Raw genomic sequence first — 19,744 nt, 5'->3', positions numbered from 1 at the left:
CATGCAGCAACATGGAGGAAGCTCTGAGAGGCAGCTCTGTGGGGCAGAAGCTGCTCTTCCAACTGATGCAGAAGGGACAGAGGATGAATGGGCTTAGACAGAGGGCTGTGCTCCTGGACGGATCAACACAGATGTGTGAGTGTGGTTTGCCACTGGCAACAGGGGCTCCCCAGCCCCGTCCCACCGTGCAGAGGCAGCTCACGCCCTCTCAGTTCCATCTACGTGTATGCAGGCTGACAGATGACCCGTGCAAGGTCCCACAGTCCTCTGTAGGAGAACCAGGTCTGCGGGCTGGCCTTAGCATATTAGGATGAACTCTTTACCCTCTGCCAATGGTGCGCTTGTTGAGGGTAGAGTTTGGGTCCTGTTCCTCCCTGCACCCCTGGCATGCAGGGTGCGGCTTGCTTAGCCCTGACCCCAAGCCCCGGACACCTGAGCCCCTCGCCAACTGTGCCTGCCATCAGATCCTGCAGCCACTCCTCACCATCTTCCCACTGGAGACCCAATTCCCCAGACCCCTCCAATAGAGACATCCACATTCAAAACTGAGAGGCGCCAGGTAATCACCGTGAACAAACATTTACAAAAGCAGTCCCCGTACCCGAGGCTTGGGCACGCATGCCTTAAACCAACAAGCGCTTTTTTCTTAATCAAACATTCTATTGCCTTTAAATCACATCTATATTTTTACTACCTCTGCAACACAGAAAGGCTTGCCCTCCCCGTTTTTGGCAAATGCCACGTTTCTGGCCTTGTCTGGCCAGCACCTTACTGGGCACATCCAGCTTTATTCCAAAGTTGACATTCAAATCCTGGAGGGCAAATCTAACCGCCCTCCCACCTGCTCAAGCCAGGAAACCCTGCGTTCAGCCTCCCACTCTGCCGCCCTGGCCATGGGCTCCATGCACACTGGAGACTCACTCCCTTTCCAGTTTCTCCCCTCCGACAATCAGCCTCTGAAATAAGCATACAAAACCGCTCTTGTTATTGAAGAATCTCCTGCCAGCTGGCAAATGCAGAAAAAACAATGGGGTTTTTACAACAGAAAGCAAGCAACAGGATGTCATAGTTTCCAGGGGGAAAAATATTTTGAATACAGCAATTCTCTCTGGACTTCGCTATATTGAGAATTATCCTAAGTCTGCTGCCACCCAAAACCTGACCTGTCCTAGACACATGCTTTTAGTTTACACCAAAAAAAGCGAGCCCTACCCTAAATTTCTCTGTAGTTCTGCAGATTCCCTCAATGCAGCCCTCCCTCACATGCAATGAAGTCGAGTGTCTCCCTAACAAAGCATATTCAATGTTACCTCCCCTCTAGCCTGGATCAAGTCATCCAAAGCTTGCAGAGGGAAGGGTTAGTTACTTAATTACATAATTACTCAGGCTTCCTCCAGGGGGTTTCACGTTATTCCTATCTAGATCTCTTTCTTTCTTAAGGTTTCCTTTTGCTTTATAGAGAAGGAGAGTCAATTCAGGTAGTTTCCTGGGAAAGCCACCTATGCACATCAATTTCGACAGCTCTAGTAATTTATGACCCTCGTCTCAGGCTGAATGTGGCAGACCCCCTCTTCTAACAGCTCAAGCTCCTTGGAAATTGCACTTAAAGTTGTTCAAATACAAAGCGCTCCAATCCATATTCTTACATGAGTAAGTTGCACTCGTGAGTAGAGGTGCTATACAGAAGGTGTTGTCACTGTGGGTGCGTCGGTGAAGAATTGCACCCATGAAATGTTCACTTTACGTATCTCAGCTCTTTCCAAGAAGTGTGAATGTGAACAAGTAAACCTGCATCTTATATCCAACAGTGAGAGAGCTAAGACCCCGTAGTCAAACGTGATACTCACATTCCACCAGCCCTGGCTCTACCAAAGGCTAGGCAGGGAGCGTGAGAGCAATACCACTGAGCAGACTGCAAAAGCGCATAGAAAAGGGAATTAAAACGCAAGTTTGGGGGCAGGCGTTTGGCACACACGTCAAGGGCATGCTAATGCTCACACCCCATGTCACAATGCCTGGGTTCTGTCCCCAAGTCCTGATGAACGTGTGCCCTGGGAGGCGCCAGTGATGGCTCAAACACCTGGGTCCCTGCCACCTCTGAGGGAGACCCGGATTGAGTTCCCAGCTCCTGGCTTGATCCTGGCCCAGGCCTAGTTGTTGAGGGCATTTGGGGAGTGAACCAGCAGACGGCAGATCTCTCTTTTTCTTTCAAATAAAGTAAGTGTTAAAGAATTTTAAAAGGCAAGTTTATTTGGGTGCAAAATCTTTTAAAATCCATACACAGTTTTTTCTTAATATGTATTTTCCACAAACTTTCTGAAATACCCTGTGTAGCACCTACGAGAGTTCCAGGAACACAACAAAGATTTGAAAAATGTTAACTTGTATCCCTGTGTGTCCTGTTATTTAGATTAAAAAATCCTTTGGATTTATATTTTCCTAAGATTTATTTATTTATTTGAAAGGCAGAATTACAGAGAGGCAGAGAGAGAGACAGAGATCTTCCACCTGCTGTTTCACTCCCCAAATGGCCACAACATCCAGGGCTGGACTGACCTGAAGCCAGGAGCTTCTTCCAATTCTCCCATGTAGGTGCAAGGGCCCAAACACTTGAGCCATCTTCTACTGCTTTCCCAGGCCATAGCAGAGAGTTGGATCATAAGTGGAGCAGCTGGGACTCAAACCGGCATCCCTATGGGATGTTGGTACTGCAGGCAGCAGCTTTACCCACTATGCCACAGCACAGGCACTTCCAAAGGCTTTTAAGCATATTAAGAAATATTCGACTGGGGCCAGTGCTGTGGCATGGTGGGTAAAACTACCTCCTGTGATGCCAGCATCCTATATGGGCACCAGTTTGAATCCTAACTGTTCCACTTCTGATCCAGCTCCCTGCTAATATGCCTGGGAAAGCAGTGGAGGATGGCCCAAATGCTTGGGCCCCCACATCCTTATGGGAAACCCGGAAGAAGCTCCTGGCTTCTGCTTGGCCCAGCCTCAGCCATAGTAGCCATTTGGAGAGTGAACCAGTCAATGGAACATTCCTCTCCCTCTCCCTCTCCCTTCTTTCTCCCTCTCTGTAACTCTGCCTTTCAAGTAAATAAATAACTTAAAAAAAGAAAGACTGGACTATCAAAACATTGAAGGGAGATTCCTGCATCACAATTATTGAAGTTAACTTGAAAAAGAAACATCAGGACATTATGTAATTACATATTCCTACTGACTTTTAAATATGCAGTAAAATTTTGAAAAATAAGAAAATATAAATATTTAATAAACAAAGGCTTCCAAAGAAACAAAATATCTTTCCAGTCTCTGCATCAGGCCTTACCCAGATGAAAAGTTCTAGTGGGTAACAAAGAGGGATATAAATACCTGATGAGCCACTGACATCAGTGAATCTGTGAGCTCGGGTCCCTGCCCAGCTTTGGAAACCCACGTTTATAACTTGTCCGTGTAAACGATTTCTCAGGGACATGATTCACAAGCAAAGCAGGAGATCTGAGCCCAAAATGCCTATCCAGTGATGTTTAATTATGAAACCACGCCCCAAAGAACTCACAGCAAAAACCCTACCCTCGTTCCATTCAAAAGGAGAGAAGGGACGGAAGAAAGCCCAGGATTGAGTTGTACAAAACGGCGTTAGCTTTGCAGCACTGCCACACGAAGCCACGTGTTCCCAAATAAAGTCATCAACTGTGTGTCATAGGGAAGGAAGAGGAGCCACGGCAGGTTTCTCAGTGTTAGAATCTTGCTCACAGCCTAGAGCACTCAAGGCCAAGACCGCCCACCTCCATGGTCACTTGGGCAGCTTAAGCATTTCCTTTTTAAGCGATCATTTATAAAGCACCTTTAGGTTGGGACTATTATCTAGAAGAGACCTTGTAATTGAGAGTTAATTGTGGGTCTTCCTTATCAAAGCAAATAGAACACAAAAACCATTAGGACTGACCTACAGGCTGACAGATAACACCCAGAGAAAACTGTGAGTTAGGAAATAGTATAGTATCATCACTTACACTCTGTTCAAAGGTGACAGGAACACTCTTTGTCTTCCATAGAAACAGAAGGAAAAAAGAGAAACTAGGTGGGGGCCTGTGTTATGGTACAGCTGGTTAAGCTGCTGCTGGTGACGCCGGCATCCCAAACTAGAGCACCAGTTCATACCCTGGTTAATGCACCTGGGAAAGCCGAGGAAGATGGCCCAAATCCTTGGGCCCTTGCCACCCACATGGGAGACCCAGATGGAGTTCCTGACTCCTGGCTTCAGTCTGGCCCAGTCCTGGCCATAGTGGCCATTTGGGGAGTGAACCCAGCGAATGCAACATCTCTCTCTTTATCACTCTGCCTTCCAAATAAATAAAATAAATCTTTAAAAAACAGTAAGAGAAACCAGGTCTTCAGTGCACCTTGATTTCTAACCCAGACTTGAGCATCCCCCACTGCTCCAGGCGACTGCAAGTGCCCCCTTCTCCTTGCAGGTGGCTTTGTGTGTTCACTCTGCTCACCTGTTTAGGACAGGCCCGATCTCATGAAGGTGGGGAAGTTCAGGTCTATCTATTCCAGAACAAGCCCTCACTTCCTCACTCACAGGTTCCCACCACCACCCAGGAAAATTCTCAATGTCTCCCCAGATGTAGATCACCCTAAGTGTCTCAAAGCTGCTATGGTTTGTGGTTTCGGTTTGTTTCCTGGTGCAGAACCAGTAAAATTGGACAAAACCAAGACTTGTTGACGTTTGCATGGCTCCACAAAGAGAAGTGAGCAGTAGTAGGAAGGAAAAAGAGGAGGTGATGAGAGAGGCAGCGATGAGAGAGGAGGTCTGGAGGCAAGTTTGGACCCAGCAGAAGCACAGCTGTTTGTGATCCACCTGGAATAACACAGATGCCTCATGAGAAGCACTGTCCTGCCTTATGATCAGTGCAGCCTAAGGGCAATGAAAAGAATGGGAAGAATGGGGAGCTACTCCAGACGGTTCTCTCCAAGCATAAATGCTGTGAATGTATGAAAATCAGTGGGTCCCTAACACAAGACCAGGAGGCACATGGCAGTGCCTGGGCTGCAGGCAAAATGAAGCGGAGGGCCGGGCATTGCTCAGCCAGGGTGGAAAAGAGCAGGGAGCACAGATCACCAAGGACAAAGGAAAGAAGGGCTGTTAGAGTCTTCCTGGGATGGACAACTGGCAGGAGAAAGCAAGGAAGCCAAGGTTGGCTCTGAAGAATCACGGAGAAGGTAAGCAAAATGGCAGCTGGGCTGGAGTCATGGCTGGATGGTTCCCAGAAGGCTGCTGAGTTGTGCCAACAAGAGACGTGCTGCCAATGGCTGCCTTGTAACAAGACAGCTCGAGGATTCCCTTGACAGTTTTATCTCCCCTGGACCGGTCCTGTTGCAAGTCAGCTAGGCAGAAGGAGCAATCCTGCACTGGGGCAGGATGCATTCTTCACTCTTGAGGGGAGAAATCTTTGAAGCCAAATTCATGTTGGGGGTGGGGCAGGCAGCTTGCCTGTTCCAGGTATGCCAAGGACTTTTAATGCAAACTTAATGAGAACTGAAACATTTATATATTCAGTGACCTTTGATATGGAATATTGGCTAGGGTCCTGGTAACTACCACAGCCACCACTGTTCCTTGATCTAATACTAAGACACACTATGCTGGCCAGGATTTGACAGAGTAGAGAGTGAAAAATTTAAATCTACAATAGCAGAGTGGCTATTGGATTGGATGTTGGACTATGGGGTCTTCTATTTCGGACCCTTGCTCTCAGTCAGTGAGATAGAAGTTCTACTGCCAAAGCTGGGATTCCATTTGGGTACAGATTCTTGGAATACAGCATTTTCCAAGAATCTAAGGGATGAGGACACAGGTTCCCTGGGACATGTGATGCAAAGTTTAGGGAATCAGTTTCATCCCACAAGTGTTTAGAGAGGGGTCAGTGTGGGGTGCAGAGGTGAACAGCAAGTATAGATGAATTCCTTGAAGATGGCATCTGGGAACAGAACCTCTAACTGCCACGGGTCTCGTAAGCTCCATGACAGAATTCTGCAAAAGGAGACAAGAGCCACTTGTACTTCAGTGAGTGACGAAGGACCTCAGGACACCTCAGGCCAGTCCACAAAGATAAGTGGATGAGGAAGTGAGAAAGGCTCCATATTGTGAAGCACATAGTGGATATTTCTGATGAAGACGGCAGCACAAAACATGCTCCCCTAATAAGCTAACGCCCACATAAAGGAGAGGCTTTGGGTGATTAACCAAACACCTTGAGACCTTTTGGTCTTAGCTTTGATTTCTCAAAGAGGACCCAGGACAAGTGCACTGTATTCCAGCTTATGTGATGGTCCTGGCATCCAGAACTGGTCGGGGCAGGGAAATGACTTCGGTAAAACCCAAGTCCAGCACGTAGGGCAGAGTGTCCTGGCAAATGGGATCTACCACCCACGGCCTGGACATGGGAAAGAGCCTATTTCCCTGAAGGCACAGGCCACTGAAGTTCTATTCAAAGAGGGGCAGAAACCAAATTGTTCAGTACAAAAGTCACAGACTCCTGCGGAAGCCTAACCCAGTTTGGCTGGTGTTACAGGCTGAGTAGCATTTGTCTCCCTTGAACTCGGGCAGCCGCTTAACCTCTGCTGTCTTAATGTGGATTAGCTTGGCTGACTAACGGTAGAGACATGATCTGGTGGTGGTACTGGGAGGCGGGGGCAGTGGGCAGTCTCTGGGTCCCTGTGGGCATGCTTCTGAGGTTGAGAGGTGGGTTCTCTCATTTCCTGGCTCACCATGTGACCCTGCCTTAACCACTCCTCACCAGATGCTGGCTTATCAGGCCTTCTGATCCTGTAACCTCAAACTTCAAGATGAAATCAATCTTTTCTTTCCCAAGGAAACGCTTATTAAAGTAACACCAAGTAGACAGAAATGGGATTGCCCTGGCAGCTCTGAGATCTTCCTCACTGGTCTCAGACACAGAAAGGAAGGAAACACTGAAAACCTCAGAAATTAAGACAAATAATGTTTAAATGCTACATCTCAAAAAAAATTAAAGGGGCCGGTGCTATGGCACACTAGGTTAATCCTCTGCCTGTGGCGCCTGAATCCCATATGGGCGCTGGATTCTGTCCCAGTTGCTCCTCTTCCAGTCCAGCTCTCTGCTATGGCCTGGGAAGGCAGTGGAGGATGGCCCAAGTGCTTGGGCCCTGCACCTGCATGAGAGACCGGGAGGAAGCACCTGGCTCCTGGCTTCAGATTGGCTCAGCTCCGGCTGTTGCGGCCACTTGGGGAGTGAACCAACGGAAGGAAGACCTTTCTCTCTCTCTCTCTCACTGTCTGTAACTCTGCCTGTCAAATAAATAAATAAAAATCTTTTAAAAAATTAAAATTAATACAAAATATCTATGAGAAGCAAAATATGAAGTATTTAAGTAAAGCTGCGTCCCAGCCTACCAGTCGTAACCTTGACCTCACTCATTTCCCACTGGCCTGGCCCTGGGAGAGTGAGCCTCTGCAGAAATCTGATGGGGAAGAAAGGTGGAGCTGCAGATCCAAGAACCAGCCACTCAGCCTTACCATTCACAGGTGCAGGGGCCTGAGGTCCCTGGCTGGGCCAGGGAGTGCGGGGAAAGTCATCTCCCTTGATCTGCAAAAAGTTCACAGAAAATGTATAATACAAAAAAACTATGTAGAATCTTCAACTTTTTTTTTTTTTTTGGCACCAAAATAAGCTTATCTTTGAATTCCATTTTCTACTAACTTCAGGAAGTGCCCTCATATACGGAGCTATGTTAACATATCCTGAGCTACAGCTACCAGCACCTAGAATTTCTAATCCACTAGAGATGACAGTGGATTAGCCAGCAGGTGAAGAATAATCTAGAACAAACAACAAAGATACTGAAATGACCACAGTTGAGGCATAATAAGCCCTTTGCCTTTTAACAAATAGAGCTGGAGAAAGTACAGGCTCTCCAAATTTTCAGGGGACAAAAAGATCAGACACAACCAAGCTTGACAAGGACTATGGGGTAAGAAGGAGAAGGGGGCTGTAGCAATTTGCAAGAAGCTAAGCATTAAAGAAGCTGTGGCACTCCACGTCGGCTTGAGCCAGGTGTTCCCTGACAGGTGAGTCTGGTGAGAGCCTCACAAAGCACAGCCACGAACCTGAGAATTCACAACAGAAACCACAGCCGTTCAGAAAAGTCCATGAAGTTGACCAGGTTCTTTCGGCTCTATTCATTTGATTCTCAAACCACTGAGGACCAGCAGGGGGTGTAGGGTTGAGCAGGTGAAACAGCAGGTGGTCAGGGAGCAGAAAACATTTCCCAGTAACAACTAATGCTATAGTGTGATGTTTGTGTTCCCTCAGAATCCGAATGTTGAGACCCCAAACTCCAAGGTGATGGTATCGGGAGGTGCAGCCTTTGGGGAGGTGACTAGGACATGAGGTGAGGTCTTCACCATTGGTGCCCTTTTAACAGATGCCTGAGGATGATGGGAGAAGTAGGCAGTCTGCAAGCCAGAAAAGCACTATCACCAGCACGTGACCATGTTGGCACCCAGATCTTGGATTTCTGCCTTTCAGAACGGGGAGAAGTAAATTTTCTATTATGAAAAAGCCATCTGACCTACATTGATTTGTTACAGGAGCCTGACCAGACTTAGCCAGTTCCTAATCCGGAGTTTCCAGGTCCCAGCCGCTGGTTGAAACACCAGTGCCTAACCATGATGAAGCCAGTGGCTATGAGTGCAAACTTGCCTGGGTCAGAGGTGCTTGTCATCGTTAGAGGACACCCTGAGTTGACTTTTGCTTGTAAAAGGAAGAGGACATGGAGCAGGTGACCGTAGGCACAGCCTGAAATGAGGAAGTTTGGGGATACTACAATGGCCCCATGTTTCATAGGTTTTATAAAACCCTGCAAAGACACGTGTAAGACTTTGAAGTTTAAGAGGTCAGAAACAAGCAAAGACAATGAGAATGCAGTCATGACTCTTAAAATCTACTCCAAGGTCAAAAACAAGATGAAGGGCACACAGGGTAGAAAGCTTTTCCCATGACTGTCTACTAACTTTAGGAAACATCTCACAGGATGGGTTCCCTGAATCCTCCGCCATCTGTGACGCCGACTCTCAGCTCTGCATGAATGTCTATCCCCACCCCCAACAGTGACAGTGGACATCTGCTCCATGAAAGAGTCTGGGGCACAGACAAGCAATGTCTCTTGACCACTTTCTTAAATCCACTCCAAATGTACTATCTTGGCTTCCTCCCCCAGGGTAGCCTATGCATCAGTGACATCCATCATGCAGTTGACATTTGGACTTAGGTTTATCCAAGTTCTGAGAGTGATTGACTGGCAAAAGGAAAAAGAGGAAAGATAATACAACACAGGTCGCTTAAGGGCTCTTCTGACTTGAGCTATGCAGACTAATGGACACAGCTGTTGAAAACATTAGTAATTATTTATCAACATGGTAATGGTAATGCATGTAACATGAAAGCAATCAACCAGTGGCAGAAGGAAATAAGGGAAACATGGTATCTAAAGGATTCAAGATTTTCAATGATCCCTGTAGCCTTTTCCAAAATAAACAATAAGAAAATCTGCAAATAATCACTTCCAGGTGACTGTATAGCAGAAATGGGAAAAAAAAACTTGAATACAAAATCAGGAGAATGCAAAAGATGGCTTATAAATGTGGGTTTTCTCGCATATATTAAATATCAGTATAAAAAATAACATGTTCAGGGGCTGGCGCTGTGGCATAGTGGATAAAGCTGCTGCCTGCAATGCCAGCATTCCATATGGGCGCCTGTTTGAGTCCCGGCTGCTCCACTTCTGATCCAGCTCCCTGCTACGGTCTGAGAAAGCAGTAGAAGATGGCCCAAGTCCTTGGGCCCCCGCACCAACGTGGGATAATTGGAAGAAGCTCCTGGCTCCTGGCTTTGGATCGGTGTAGCTCTGGCTGTTGTGGCCAACTGGGGAGTGAACCAGCGGTTGAAAGACCTTTCTCTCTCTCTCTCTCTCTCTCTGCCTCTCCATCTCTGTGTGTAACTCTAACTTTCAAATAAATAAGTAAATCTTTAAACACACACACACACACACATTTAAGTCCTCTCTCATGAGCAAACATTTATAGTGTCTAGATTTTTTTTGGAGCAGATATTAAAACGGAAGGATGCCGTGTAAACATAATGACTGGACAGAGTGTAGGGTACCTGCAAGATGAATCAAAGGATTAAAAGAGGACCTATTGGGGTCGGTGCTGTGGCACAGCAAGTTAAAACCCTGGCCTGAAGTGCCAGCATCCCATATGGGCGCTGGTTCTAATTCCAGCTGCTCTACTTCTGATCCAGCTCTCTGCTGGGAAAGAGAAGATGGCCCAAGTGCTTGGGCCCCTGCACCCATGTGGGAGACCTGGAAGAAGCTCCTGGCTCCTGGCTTCGGATCAGTGCAGCTGTTGCAGCCATTTGGGGAGTGAACCAGCGGATGGAAGACCTCTCTCTGTCTCAACATCTCTGTGTAACTCTGTCTTTCAAATAAATAAAATAAATTTTTAAAATAAATAAATAAATAAATAGGACTGATTGACAGTAGGGGGAGAAGCCCATTACCACATGGCTTCTCATTACATCACTTCCCTAATAGCAGCATCACACAGTAACTTTCACTCTGATTGACTCAAGAGCTTTTTTGGGCTTTAATTATAGATTCCTCTTATATTCCACAAAAAGATTTGAGAGGCTTCCCACTACTGTGAAATCACAGCCAAACTGAAATCTCCCTACACATATAAAATTCTATAATAAATTCACACTTGCTAGCACAATAGAGTGTTTCCTTGCTTTATATGGCTTTCTCCTTCTCCCTCAAAATAATAATGATAATAATAATGATGATGATAATAATACTAAAGCAACTTTGGGGCTGGTATTGTGCAGCAGCAGATTAAGCCATTCCATATCGGAGCACCAGTTCAAGTCCCTGCTACTCCACTTCTGATCCAGCTCCGTGCTAATGTACCTGGGAAGGCAGCAGAGGATGCTCCAAGTACCTGGGCTCCTGCCATCCACATGGGAGACTTGGATGGAGTTCCTGGCTCCTGGCTTTGGCCTCGCCCAGACCTGGCTATTGTGGCCATAAGGCAATGAACCAGTGGATGGAATATCTCTCTTTGTGTCTCTCCCTCTCTCCCTGTCACTCTGCCTTGCAAACAAATAAATATTTTTAAAAATTAAAATAAAAAAAAAAACTATGAGTACAAGATCCACATTTGCTTTGTCTCATTCATAAGGGTCATTCCTTTGTACATGAATGCTTGGTAGCTCGCATTGTGCACCTGAACTACAATCATGCACAACATTTTGTGGATAAGGATAATGTCATCAGTAGCTCTTTATCATAAAGGTAAATGCTCGGGATTTTGTTTCCAATCATGGAGAAGATATGCAAAGACTCTGTTCATATATTTATCCACTGCCCCTCATTCAGCAGCCCTCCCACCAATTTTGTGATAATCTCCTGTTGGCATACAAGATAGCTAGTGGGCTCCAGGGTAAGGCTGAAGACCAATGAACAAAGTGCAGCTAAATGGCTAAAAGGAAGACTTTGGGCCCATTACAAATGTTTCTTCTTTAACTCAATGCCCCACCCCCCACCCCCTACACACCATGAGTTGGAAACTACTAGATGCCTTTTGACAAACATTCCCAACCAGTGGGGCCAGGAACTTCTGACATCATCATCCCTTTGCCTTTTCATCACAAACCCAGAGCCACAGAAAGCTCGGACTAAACCATCACATTAAACAACACTCTGTAAACAAGGAAGCAACCTTTAAGAGCAGGTGCAAGGATATATATTTTTGCTCATTAAGCCACTAAGAAAATTCTAGAATTCTGCTTTTCCACATATCAAGTTGACATTTAATTTTTTTCATCATGATTTTAATTAATTGCAAGGCTGTAATTCTGGCACATTGGAATTATTAGAATTTTTAATTAAAACATATCACTCTTTAAACAGAACTCCCAAAACCTAAATACCACAGCAATTTATGACATCTTCATCCATCAAAAAAAAAAAATACATGAACAAACTCTCCTTTAGCAGGAGAGTTTTTCTTCATGAACTCATGTGTCCATTCCACTAAAAGAATTTTCTTTCACTGCTTTATCCTTGGAAGGCTTTTATTAATCTCCCTATTATACCTCTTTATAACAAAGTAATATATAAAGCAATTTTAAAAAATTTTCTGTGACCATAGACAAAGTGTTTGATTTTAATTGTGAGCTATCATTACTAATGTACATAATTTATTCAAAGAACATTAATAATTATCTATCAGAATGTTAATGTAGTTAACAGGGAAAATACAATTTTATTAGGAATTCATTTCCAAAGAAATAGATAGGGCTTTTATTTTTCCTTCAATTGGTTTGTATGTTTATAAATGAAGATTACCTATTGCTATAGTAAAGCAAGGTTAAGAATTAATTTCATACCTTTTCTCTTTCCTTTTTATAGATGTAAGCAGTAAGAAACCTTGTTTACAAAGGAGGGTACGTATCTTTAAAAAATTTTTTTGTTCATCATCTTTTTTTTTTTTTTGGCAGGCAGAGTGGACAGTGAGAGAGAGAGAGAGACAGAGAGAAAGGTCTTCCCTCTACCGTTGGTTCACCCTCCAATGGCCAGCACACCGCGCTGATCCGAAGCCAAGAGCCAGGTGCTTCTCCTGGTCTCCCATGGGGTGCAGGGCCCAAGCACTTGGGCCATCCTCCTCTGCACTCCCGGGCCACAGCAGAGAGCTGGCCTGGAAGAAGGGCAACCGGGACAGAATCCGGTGTGCTGGCGCCGCAAGGCGGAGGATTAACCTATTGAGCCGCGGCGCCGGCCTGTCCATCATCTTATATCTAGATCAGGTCCTCCTTTAATGTTCCTGAAAGCTAAGAACTCAAAACTACCTAACTTCCAAAAAGATGTGTTTCCAGGTTCTTCCAACCATTCACTTTCCCAACACGGATACTAATATTTTTATAGACCTGTGGCTGTGGGATGACATTTTCATACTCCAGAAAAACACCTATCAGAAAGATTCAGGATGGATAACAATCACACTTATCCTCTGTCAAGGAAAAAAGTGATGGTAAAATATGGATGGCGAAGGAGACGTGGCAACATCAGTTTTGCAGTCAATCTTTGTTTAAAAAGGGTACTCATAAAAGTTGGGGTCGAGGAAATTGACTTCCCACCCATTCCTACACAGCTCTCTGAAAAATATTCCTCTTCTTGGAGAACTCTCCTTGAGACAAATATGTTGTTGCTATTCCATTCCTTTACAAGCTTTATACACACAAAGATGCATTCAGTTGGATTAACACATAAATTCCTTTCTAATATGTGAGTTTGTAGCAGATGCTATAGGAGAAATAATGAATTTTTTAAAAAGGCGGAAACATAACTCTTGTTCAGTCTATTTGAAGAGAAGATGCCTCATAAATCACAGTGTTCTGACAATACAGAAACCAGACTCTATGTTCAATATTTTTTATAATCTCAAGGAGAACCCTGGAAACAGTCCAAATGCTCAATAATAGAAAAACATCTAAATAAATTATGTAGCAGTCATACGAGCAGTCTTTAAAAAGTACCTGGAAAAATTGCACACTATGCATAAAGGATTTCAAAAAATATTCGCACCAAAATAAATTTATCTTTTCTTTCCTCTTTCTACTAACTTTTTAAAGTACCCTTGTATAATGAGAAAATGCATAGTATTTTCATTTGAAGAACATATATTGGCATTACCAAGTAAAAAACAAGAGATAAAATTGTAAAGAAATTTCATATTAACTTGTAAAAACACAAGTGAGTAGAAATAGACGGTTAAAATCTAATAAGCTGTTTCCAGTGGCTATCCTTAGGTGGCTGGCAATGCTTTATGCTTTGTCCTGTAATTGTGAACAAATTTCTCCTTTGTTCTTGTTCTTCCCAAATTTTCCACAAAGGACGTGCGTTTCTCTCACAATCAGAGGGAAAACAGGTTTAGGAAGAGTTGAGGAAAGTGGAGAAAGGGGCTCAGTTTTCAGGGGTGCTGTGGAGATGAGCTGTGGGAGCAGGCACCAGCCTCCTGGCACCTCGGCAATTCCATAGGTTAACAGAGCTGAAATCTACCCCACCCCATGTAGGGCTGCTTCCTGCCAGCAGGGGCGCTGTTTTCTAATCAGCAGGGGAAGAGCCTCCTGCTGATCATTACCTCACTGAAGTCCTGATCATCTCTCTCCTTAACCAACTTGATACTTTCACCATTGAATATCCTGGTTAGTTCCTTTGGGTTACAGACTTCACGCATTCCACTGACAGTGGGTGATCAACCAATCAGGTCCCCATCATGCTAATCTCATGAAATAATCCCAGTTCATACAGGTTAAAAAAATAGATATCGCTGACTTTGATCTTATTCCGATAGGGTCATAGTCAAAGTGGAAGTTCTCTCCTCCCTTCAGAGAAAGGTACCTCCTTCTTTGATGGCCCCGTTCTTTCCACTGGGATCTCACTCACAGAGATCTTTCATTTAGGTCTTCTTTTTTTTTTTCTTTTCCATGGTATCTTGGCTTTCCATGCCTACAATACTCTCATGGGCTCTTCAGCCAGATCCGAATGCCTTAAGGGCTGATTCTGAGGCCAGAGTGTTGTTTAGGACGTCTGCCATTCTATGAGTCTGCTGTGTATCCCACTTCCCATGTTGGATCGTTCTCTCCCTTTTTGATTCTATCAGTTAGTATTAGCAGACACTTGTCTTGTTTGTGTGATCCCTTTGATTCTTAGACCTATCAGAGTCATCCAATGTGAACTGAAATTGATCACTTGGACTATTTAGATGGCATTGGTACATGCCACCTTGATGGGATTGTATTGGAATCCCCTGGCACATTTCTAACTCCATCATTTGGGGCAAGTCTGATTGTGCATGTCCCAAATTGAACATCTCCTCCCTCTCTTTTTCCACTCTTAAATTTAACAGGGATCACTTTTCAGTTAAAATTTAAACACCTAAGAATAATTGTGTGTTAATTACAGAGTTCAACCACTAGTATTAGAACAACAACAACAACAAATACTAAAAAGGATAAAGTATTACATTGTACATCTAGAGTCAGGACAAGAGCTGATCAGGTCATTGTTTCTTATAGTGTCCATTTCACTTCAACAGGTTTCCCCTTTGGTGCTCAGTTGTCGCCGATAGCCCTGGCAACTCATGACTAGAGCCTAGGGAGATTACTGACACCATGTACAGGAGTGTCAAATTGTTAAGTCAGCAACAGAAGTCACTGTGTACTTACATCCCATGTGGGATCTGTCCTTAATATGTTGTCTAATGTGCAGTGATGCTATAACTAGTACTGAAACAGTATTTTTACACTTTGTGGTTCTGCGTGGATACAAACTGATGAGATCTTTACTAATTATATACTGAATCGATCTTCTGTATATAAAGATAATTGGAAATGAAAAAAAAAAAAACCTGGTGTTAAATTGGAAATGGCATAGAAAATTAATTATTTTTTTAAAAAAATATTATGTAGGACCTCTGTCTTTAATGTGCTGTACACTCTTATTTAATGCTATAACTAGTACTCCAACAGTATTTTTTTTCACTTTGTGTTGCTATATGGGGGCAAACTGTTGAAATCGTTACCTAATATATACTAAACTGATCTTCTGTATATAAAGAGAATTGAAAATGAATCATGATGTGATTGGAAGGGGAGAGGGAGCGGGAAAGGGGAGGGTTGTGGGTGGGAGGGAAGTTTTGGGAGGGGGAAGCCATTGTAACCCATAAGCTGTACTTTGGAAATTTATATTCATTAAATAAAAGTTAAATTAAAAAAAAATAGATATCAACAGGCAACAGGTAAAATGCTGTAAACCAGCTGAGTTAGCTGGGCCTTCCGGGTGACCTTTGGGCAATGTTTACCTGGGCTATATAACAGTTTCCATCTCTTACCTCAGCAAATGGGGAGGGATCTTGACAATAGTATCCAGACCACCCAGAGTTTCTGCAAGGGGAAAAAAAGAAGTTAAAAATAGATAAAGACTCAGAATCCATACTGTACACGGTTTTCACTGTTAGTTTTTTCCCCTGGGAATTCCTATAATTATAAATGAGTCAATTCTCAATGCTATGCACACAACTCATCCATATTTTAAGATCCCTCTGCTCTGATACCCTGGAGACTTCCCCAGACTTTGCCTCACTATCAGAGAAGGAAAGATTGAAAACTAGGACACATTTCCCTACAGGGACAAAGAATGGATAGTTAAATTCCTAACCAGAACCAGAATGCTAATTAAATTTAGTTATAACTGGCTAAGAAAGTATATTCTTGCAATAAAAATAGAGAAACGAAAGCTGGCTTCCTGAAAATAGCCATTTCAATATCCTTAAACAATAACTCATGCTTGTGGAAGACTTTCAAGTTCACAAGATACCTTATGCAACATCTTATTCTCACTCACATGTTTATAACACGGTAGGTTAAACTTTTGTAAAATCATGCTGTAGTTAAGGATACTGACTGGAAGGCTCAGCCCAAATCTCATTAATCAACCTGGATATTCAATACTTTACCAATGTTTGTGGATTACTCACATAAATTCACTATTCTCTTCCCAAAGCACTATTCTATTTCAATCACTCCTACTTGCGTCCAATTTTTCAGGTCAAACTGTGTTGGCTCCTCTCTTAACTCCTTAGACTCAAAAGCTTTGTCAATTTGAACTACTTTGCCTGGATAAGGTGAAACATTTTTTCTCATCTTGCTAAGAGTTTAGAGAGAACAACAGATCCCAAACATACCCCTGGTCCCAGGCCTAAAGGACCAAAGCATGATAGGATCAGCCTGTTGTGACCAAAGGGCCAAAACAGAGGACTGGAGGAAAGCAATGAGCAGACAGAAAGATGAGCTCAGCGGGGGTGGTGGCGCTTACAGTGAGGCCAGGGGAGGAGGTGGGAGGCCTGAGGTCAGGGCTGAGGGTGAGAGAGAATGAGAAATAAATGAAGCCTTGAGATGCAAGGCCAGGGAGCAGCTCCAAGGCCAGCACCCAGGACAATGTGATGCTGCTTGCCCAAGAGAGGTAATAAGACTGAACGATAAAATCAACTGGGCAACTTTCCTCACTGGGCAGAGGGGTTTTATAGCCAACTCAGGATGGGTAACAGGGCCCAGTTGTACAAATAATTAACACCGAGGTAGAACAAAGGGCAGCTGTGTAGAAGTCACGACAACTCCAAGCAGGCCCACTATGAGTGCAGCAGAGGAGAGCCCTCCCCTAGACTTGCAGTGATAAGCATGGAACCCAAGGCAAAGAGGGCCCAGAGCTCAAGGAGGGGACGGCTGCAGCTTGACTTTCAGCCTGCAGGACCCAACAATAACCCAGAGAGAGAGAGACCCGTGGAGGAACCAACAGAGAAAGAAAGCAACGAGAACCATGTTCTGTTTCTGGGTCCCTGCCAGCTGTGATACCGTGAGGTGGGGACAAAGCGTTTTCCCCCTCTAAGCTTCAGTTCTCTCATCTTGCTAAATAGGCCTCGAACGCCCACCTCATGGAATTCCTGCCAGGAGCCAATGAAAAAAGGACCATTAACAGCCTGAATCAGTCCCCAGACTGCCAGTTCCCGTCTCCCTTCCTTGACTCACTGATTTCATCTTGGTCCAGGCACGGAGCTAGGGACCCAAAAATGCCAAGGACAGACGCGGCAGGGGAATTCACAGAGTATGCGTTCTAGTTTCAAACTCTGATGAATACCAAGAAGGAAAACTCAGGAAATGAAACCAAAATACAACAGATCCCACTGTGGACTGTGGTGGTCAGGGCTTCCCGCAAGGGGCGATGAGACTGAAAATGGGCTGTGTAAATTGGGCAAGGAGGGGGGCGTGCCAAGTTCCAAGCACATCAAGACTTCAAAATAAAATCCACCCTCCTCTGCTCCACTGGTCCCAGCCGCCATCTTTGCTCTCTGGATGACTTCAGTGGCCCCCCCGCCCAGGGCTTCCTGCTTTCAGGTCTAGCCCCCAGCAGCTGCACTGTCTTCTCATCACAGTAGCTTGAGAGATCCTCTGAAGACCCAAGTCCCAGCTCGTCTTTTCCCCTTTCCACTCTCTCTCATTGTAAGCAAAAGCGAAGTCCATAGATTTGGATACTTCCCTGCCTCAGAACTTCCTTTCTGTAAGGCTTTCCCTGTCCACCCTATTTAAAATACAACCCCCCTTCCCTCCAGGCTATCTTTCTTGGCTGCTTTCTGTTTTCCTTTATTTAGCTCATAGCACTATGAACTGTCATGTGTACTTTATTCATCTTGATTATTAACTACAAACGGCTCCATGAAGGCAGGATAGGGCCTTCATGCTTATTTTGCTCCCTATTGGCATCCCCAGTGCACGGCATGGAACCTGGCACATAGTAGGTGCTCACCAAATATTTGGTTACTTATGAAAAATAAGAGAGTACAGTATACATGAGTTCATGAAAGGTCAGTATGGCCGGCGCCACAGCTCAATAGGCTAATCCTCTGCCTAGCGGCGCTGGCACACCACGTTCTAGTCCCGGTTGCCCCTCTTTCAGGCCAGCTCTCTGCTATGGCCCGGGAGTGCAGTGGAGGATGGCTCAAGTGCTTGGGCCCTGCACCCCATGGAAAACCAGGATAAACACCTGGCTCCTGCCTTCGGATCAGCGCGGTGCGCTGGCAGCCGGCGGCCATTGGAGGGTGAACCAACGGCAAAGGAAGACCTTTCTCTCTGTCTCTCTCTCTCTCACTGTCCACTCTGCCTGTAAAAAAAAAAAAAAGAAAAGAAAGGTCAGTATGTCTGAAATTCAGAGAGCTACGGGGAGGCTGGTGCAGGACAAGGCTGTGGGGTGGACAGGAGTCAGGCCATGCAGGGCTTGACCAAAGCCAGTGAGGATTCTGGTCTTCACTGTGGTGGGATGCCAGTGTCTGAATGCAGAGGTACTGATCAGAATGGGGCTTCCAAGGTGGCACTGCTTGAAAAATAGTTTTTAAAGACCAGACCAAAGGAAAAAAAAAATGACAGGAAGCTGTTGCAGAAGTCCAGGTAAGAAAGGGAGGTAACTGGCACAGAGGCAGAGAGAACTAGACAGGCCTGAGACCTAGTTAGGGGGCAAAAATGAGCAGCCCGTGGGTGATGGACAAGGTAGAATGGCAGAAATGTATCGAGGAAGACTCCGCGTGTCTGGTTGATACCCGGGCAGGTAACAGTATCAGCTGATGGACTGGAAGCCCCATAGGTGAATGAGGTTTGTGAGTGTGGCGGGGTGGGGAAGAGCACTTGGTCACTTGCTGAGTTAAGTGCCTCTGGGCCACTCAAGCAGAGACGCTAAGCTGCCTGTGGTTTAGACGTCAGCACAGATGTGGACTAGTGACAAACAAGGGCATCATAGACGCAGAAACTGCGCTGAAACTGAGGGTGTGGTCAGCTCCCGTGGAGACAGAGCAACTCAAGGGCTGTGGTCACATCCAGAAGGGGTGGCCACAGAGGAAAGTCAAGCGGGCACCCAGAGGGGTTCACTGTCATCCATGGAGATGAGAGGCAGGCTGGAGTGAGAGGAAGAGTAGAAAGTGAGGACATGGACACAATCCCTAGACATTTCAAGAAGTCTGGCTGGACTTCCACTTTGCTTATGGCCCTGTCTAAATACTGACAGAGTTTGTGAACTCAAGAGGCTT

General features: G+C 45.0%; 1 protein-coding gene across 1 annotated transcript in view; it reads right to left on the bottom strand.

Annotated features, from left to right (window-relative positions):
- The window catches only part of ARFGEF3 (ARFGEF family member 3), a 183,321-nt gene that overhangs the window by 158,065 nt on the left and 5,512 nt on the right, over positions 1 to 19,744 (bottom strand). Inside the window, exon 2 of the mRNA XM_062186827.1 lies at positions 16,007 to 16,058. Coding sequence (XP_062042811.1) covers positions 16,007 to 16,058 — 52 coding nt within the window. The remainder of the gene's footprint in view (positions 1 to 16,006; positions 16,059 to 19,744) is intronic.

This window comes from Lepus europaeus, chromosome 3 (genome assembly GCF_033115175.1).
Source record: "Lepus europaeus isolate LE1 chromosome 3, mLepTim1.pri, whole genome shotgun sequence".
In the NCBI taxonomy this organism is placed as follows: Eukaryota; Metazoa; Chordata; class Mammalia; order Lagomorpha; family Leporidae; genus Lepus; species Lepus europaeus.
Note: the sequence above shows the minus strand (reverse complement) of the source record. Positions and strands in the feature narration are given on the sequence as shown.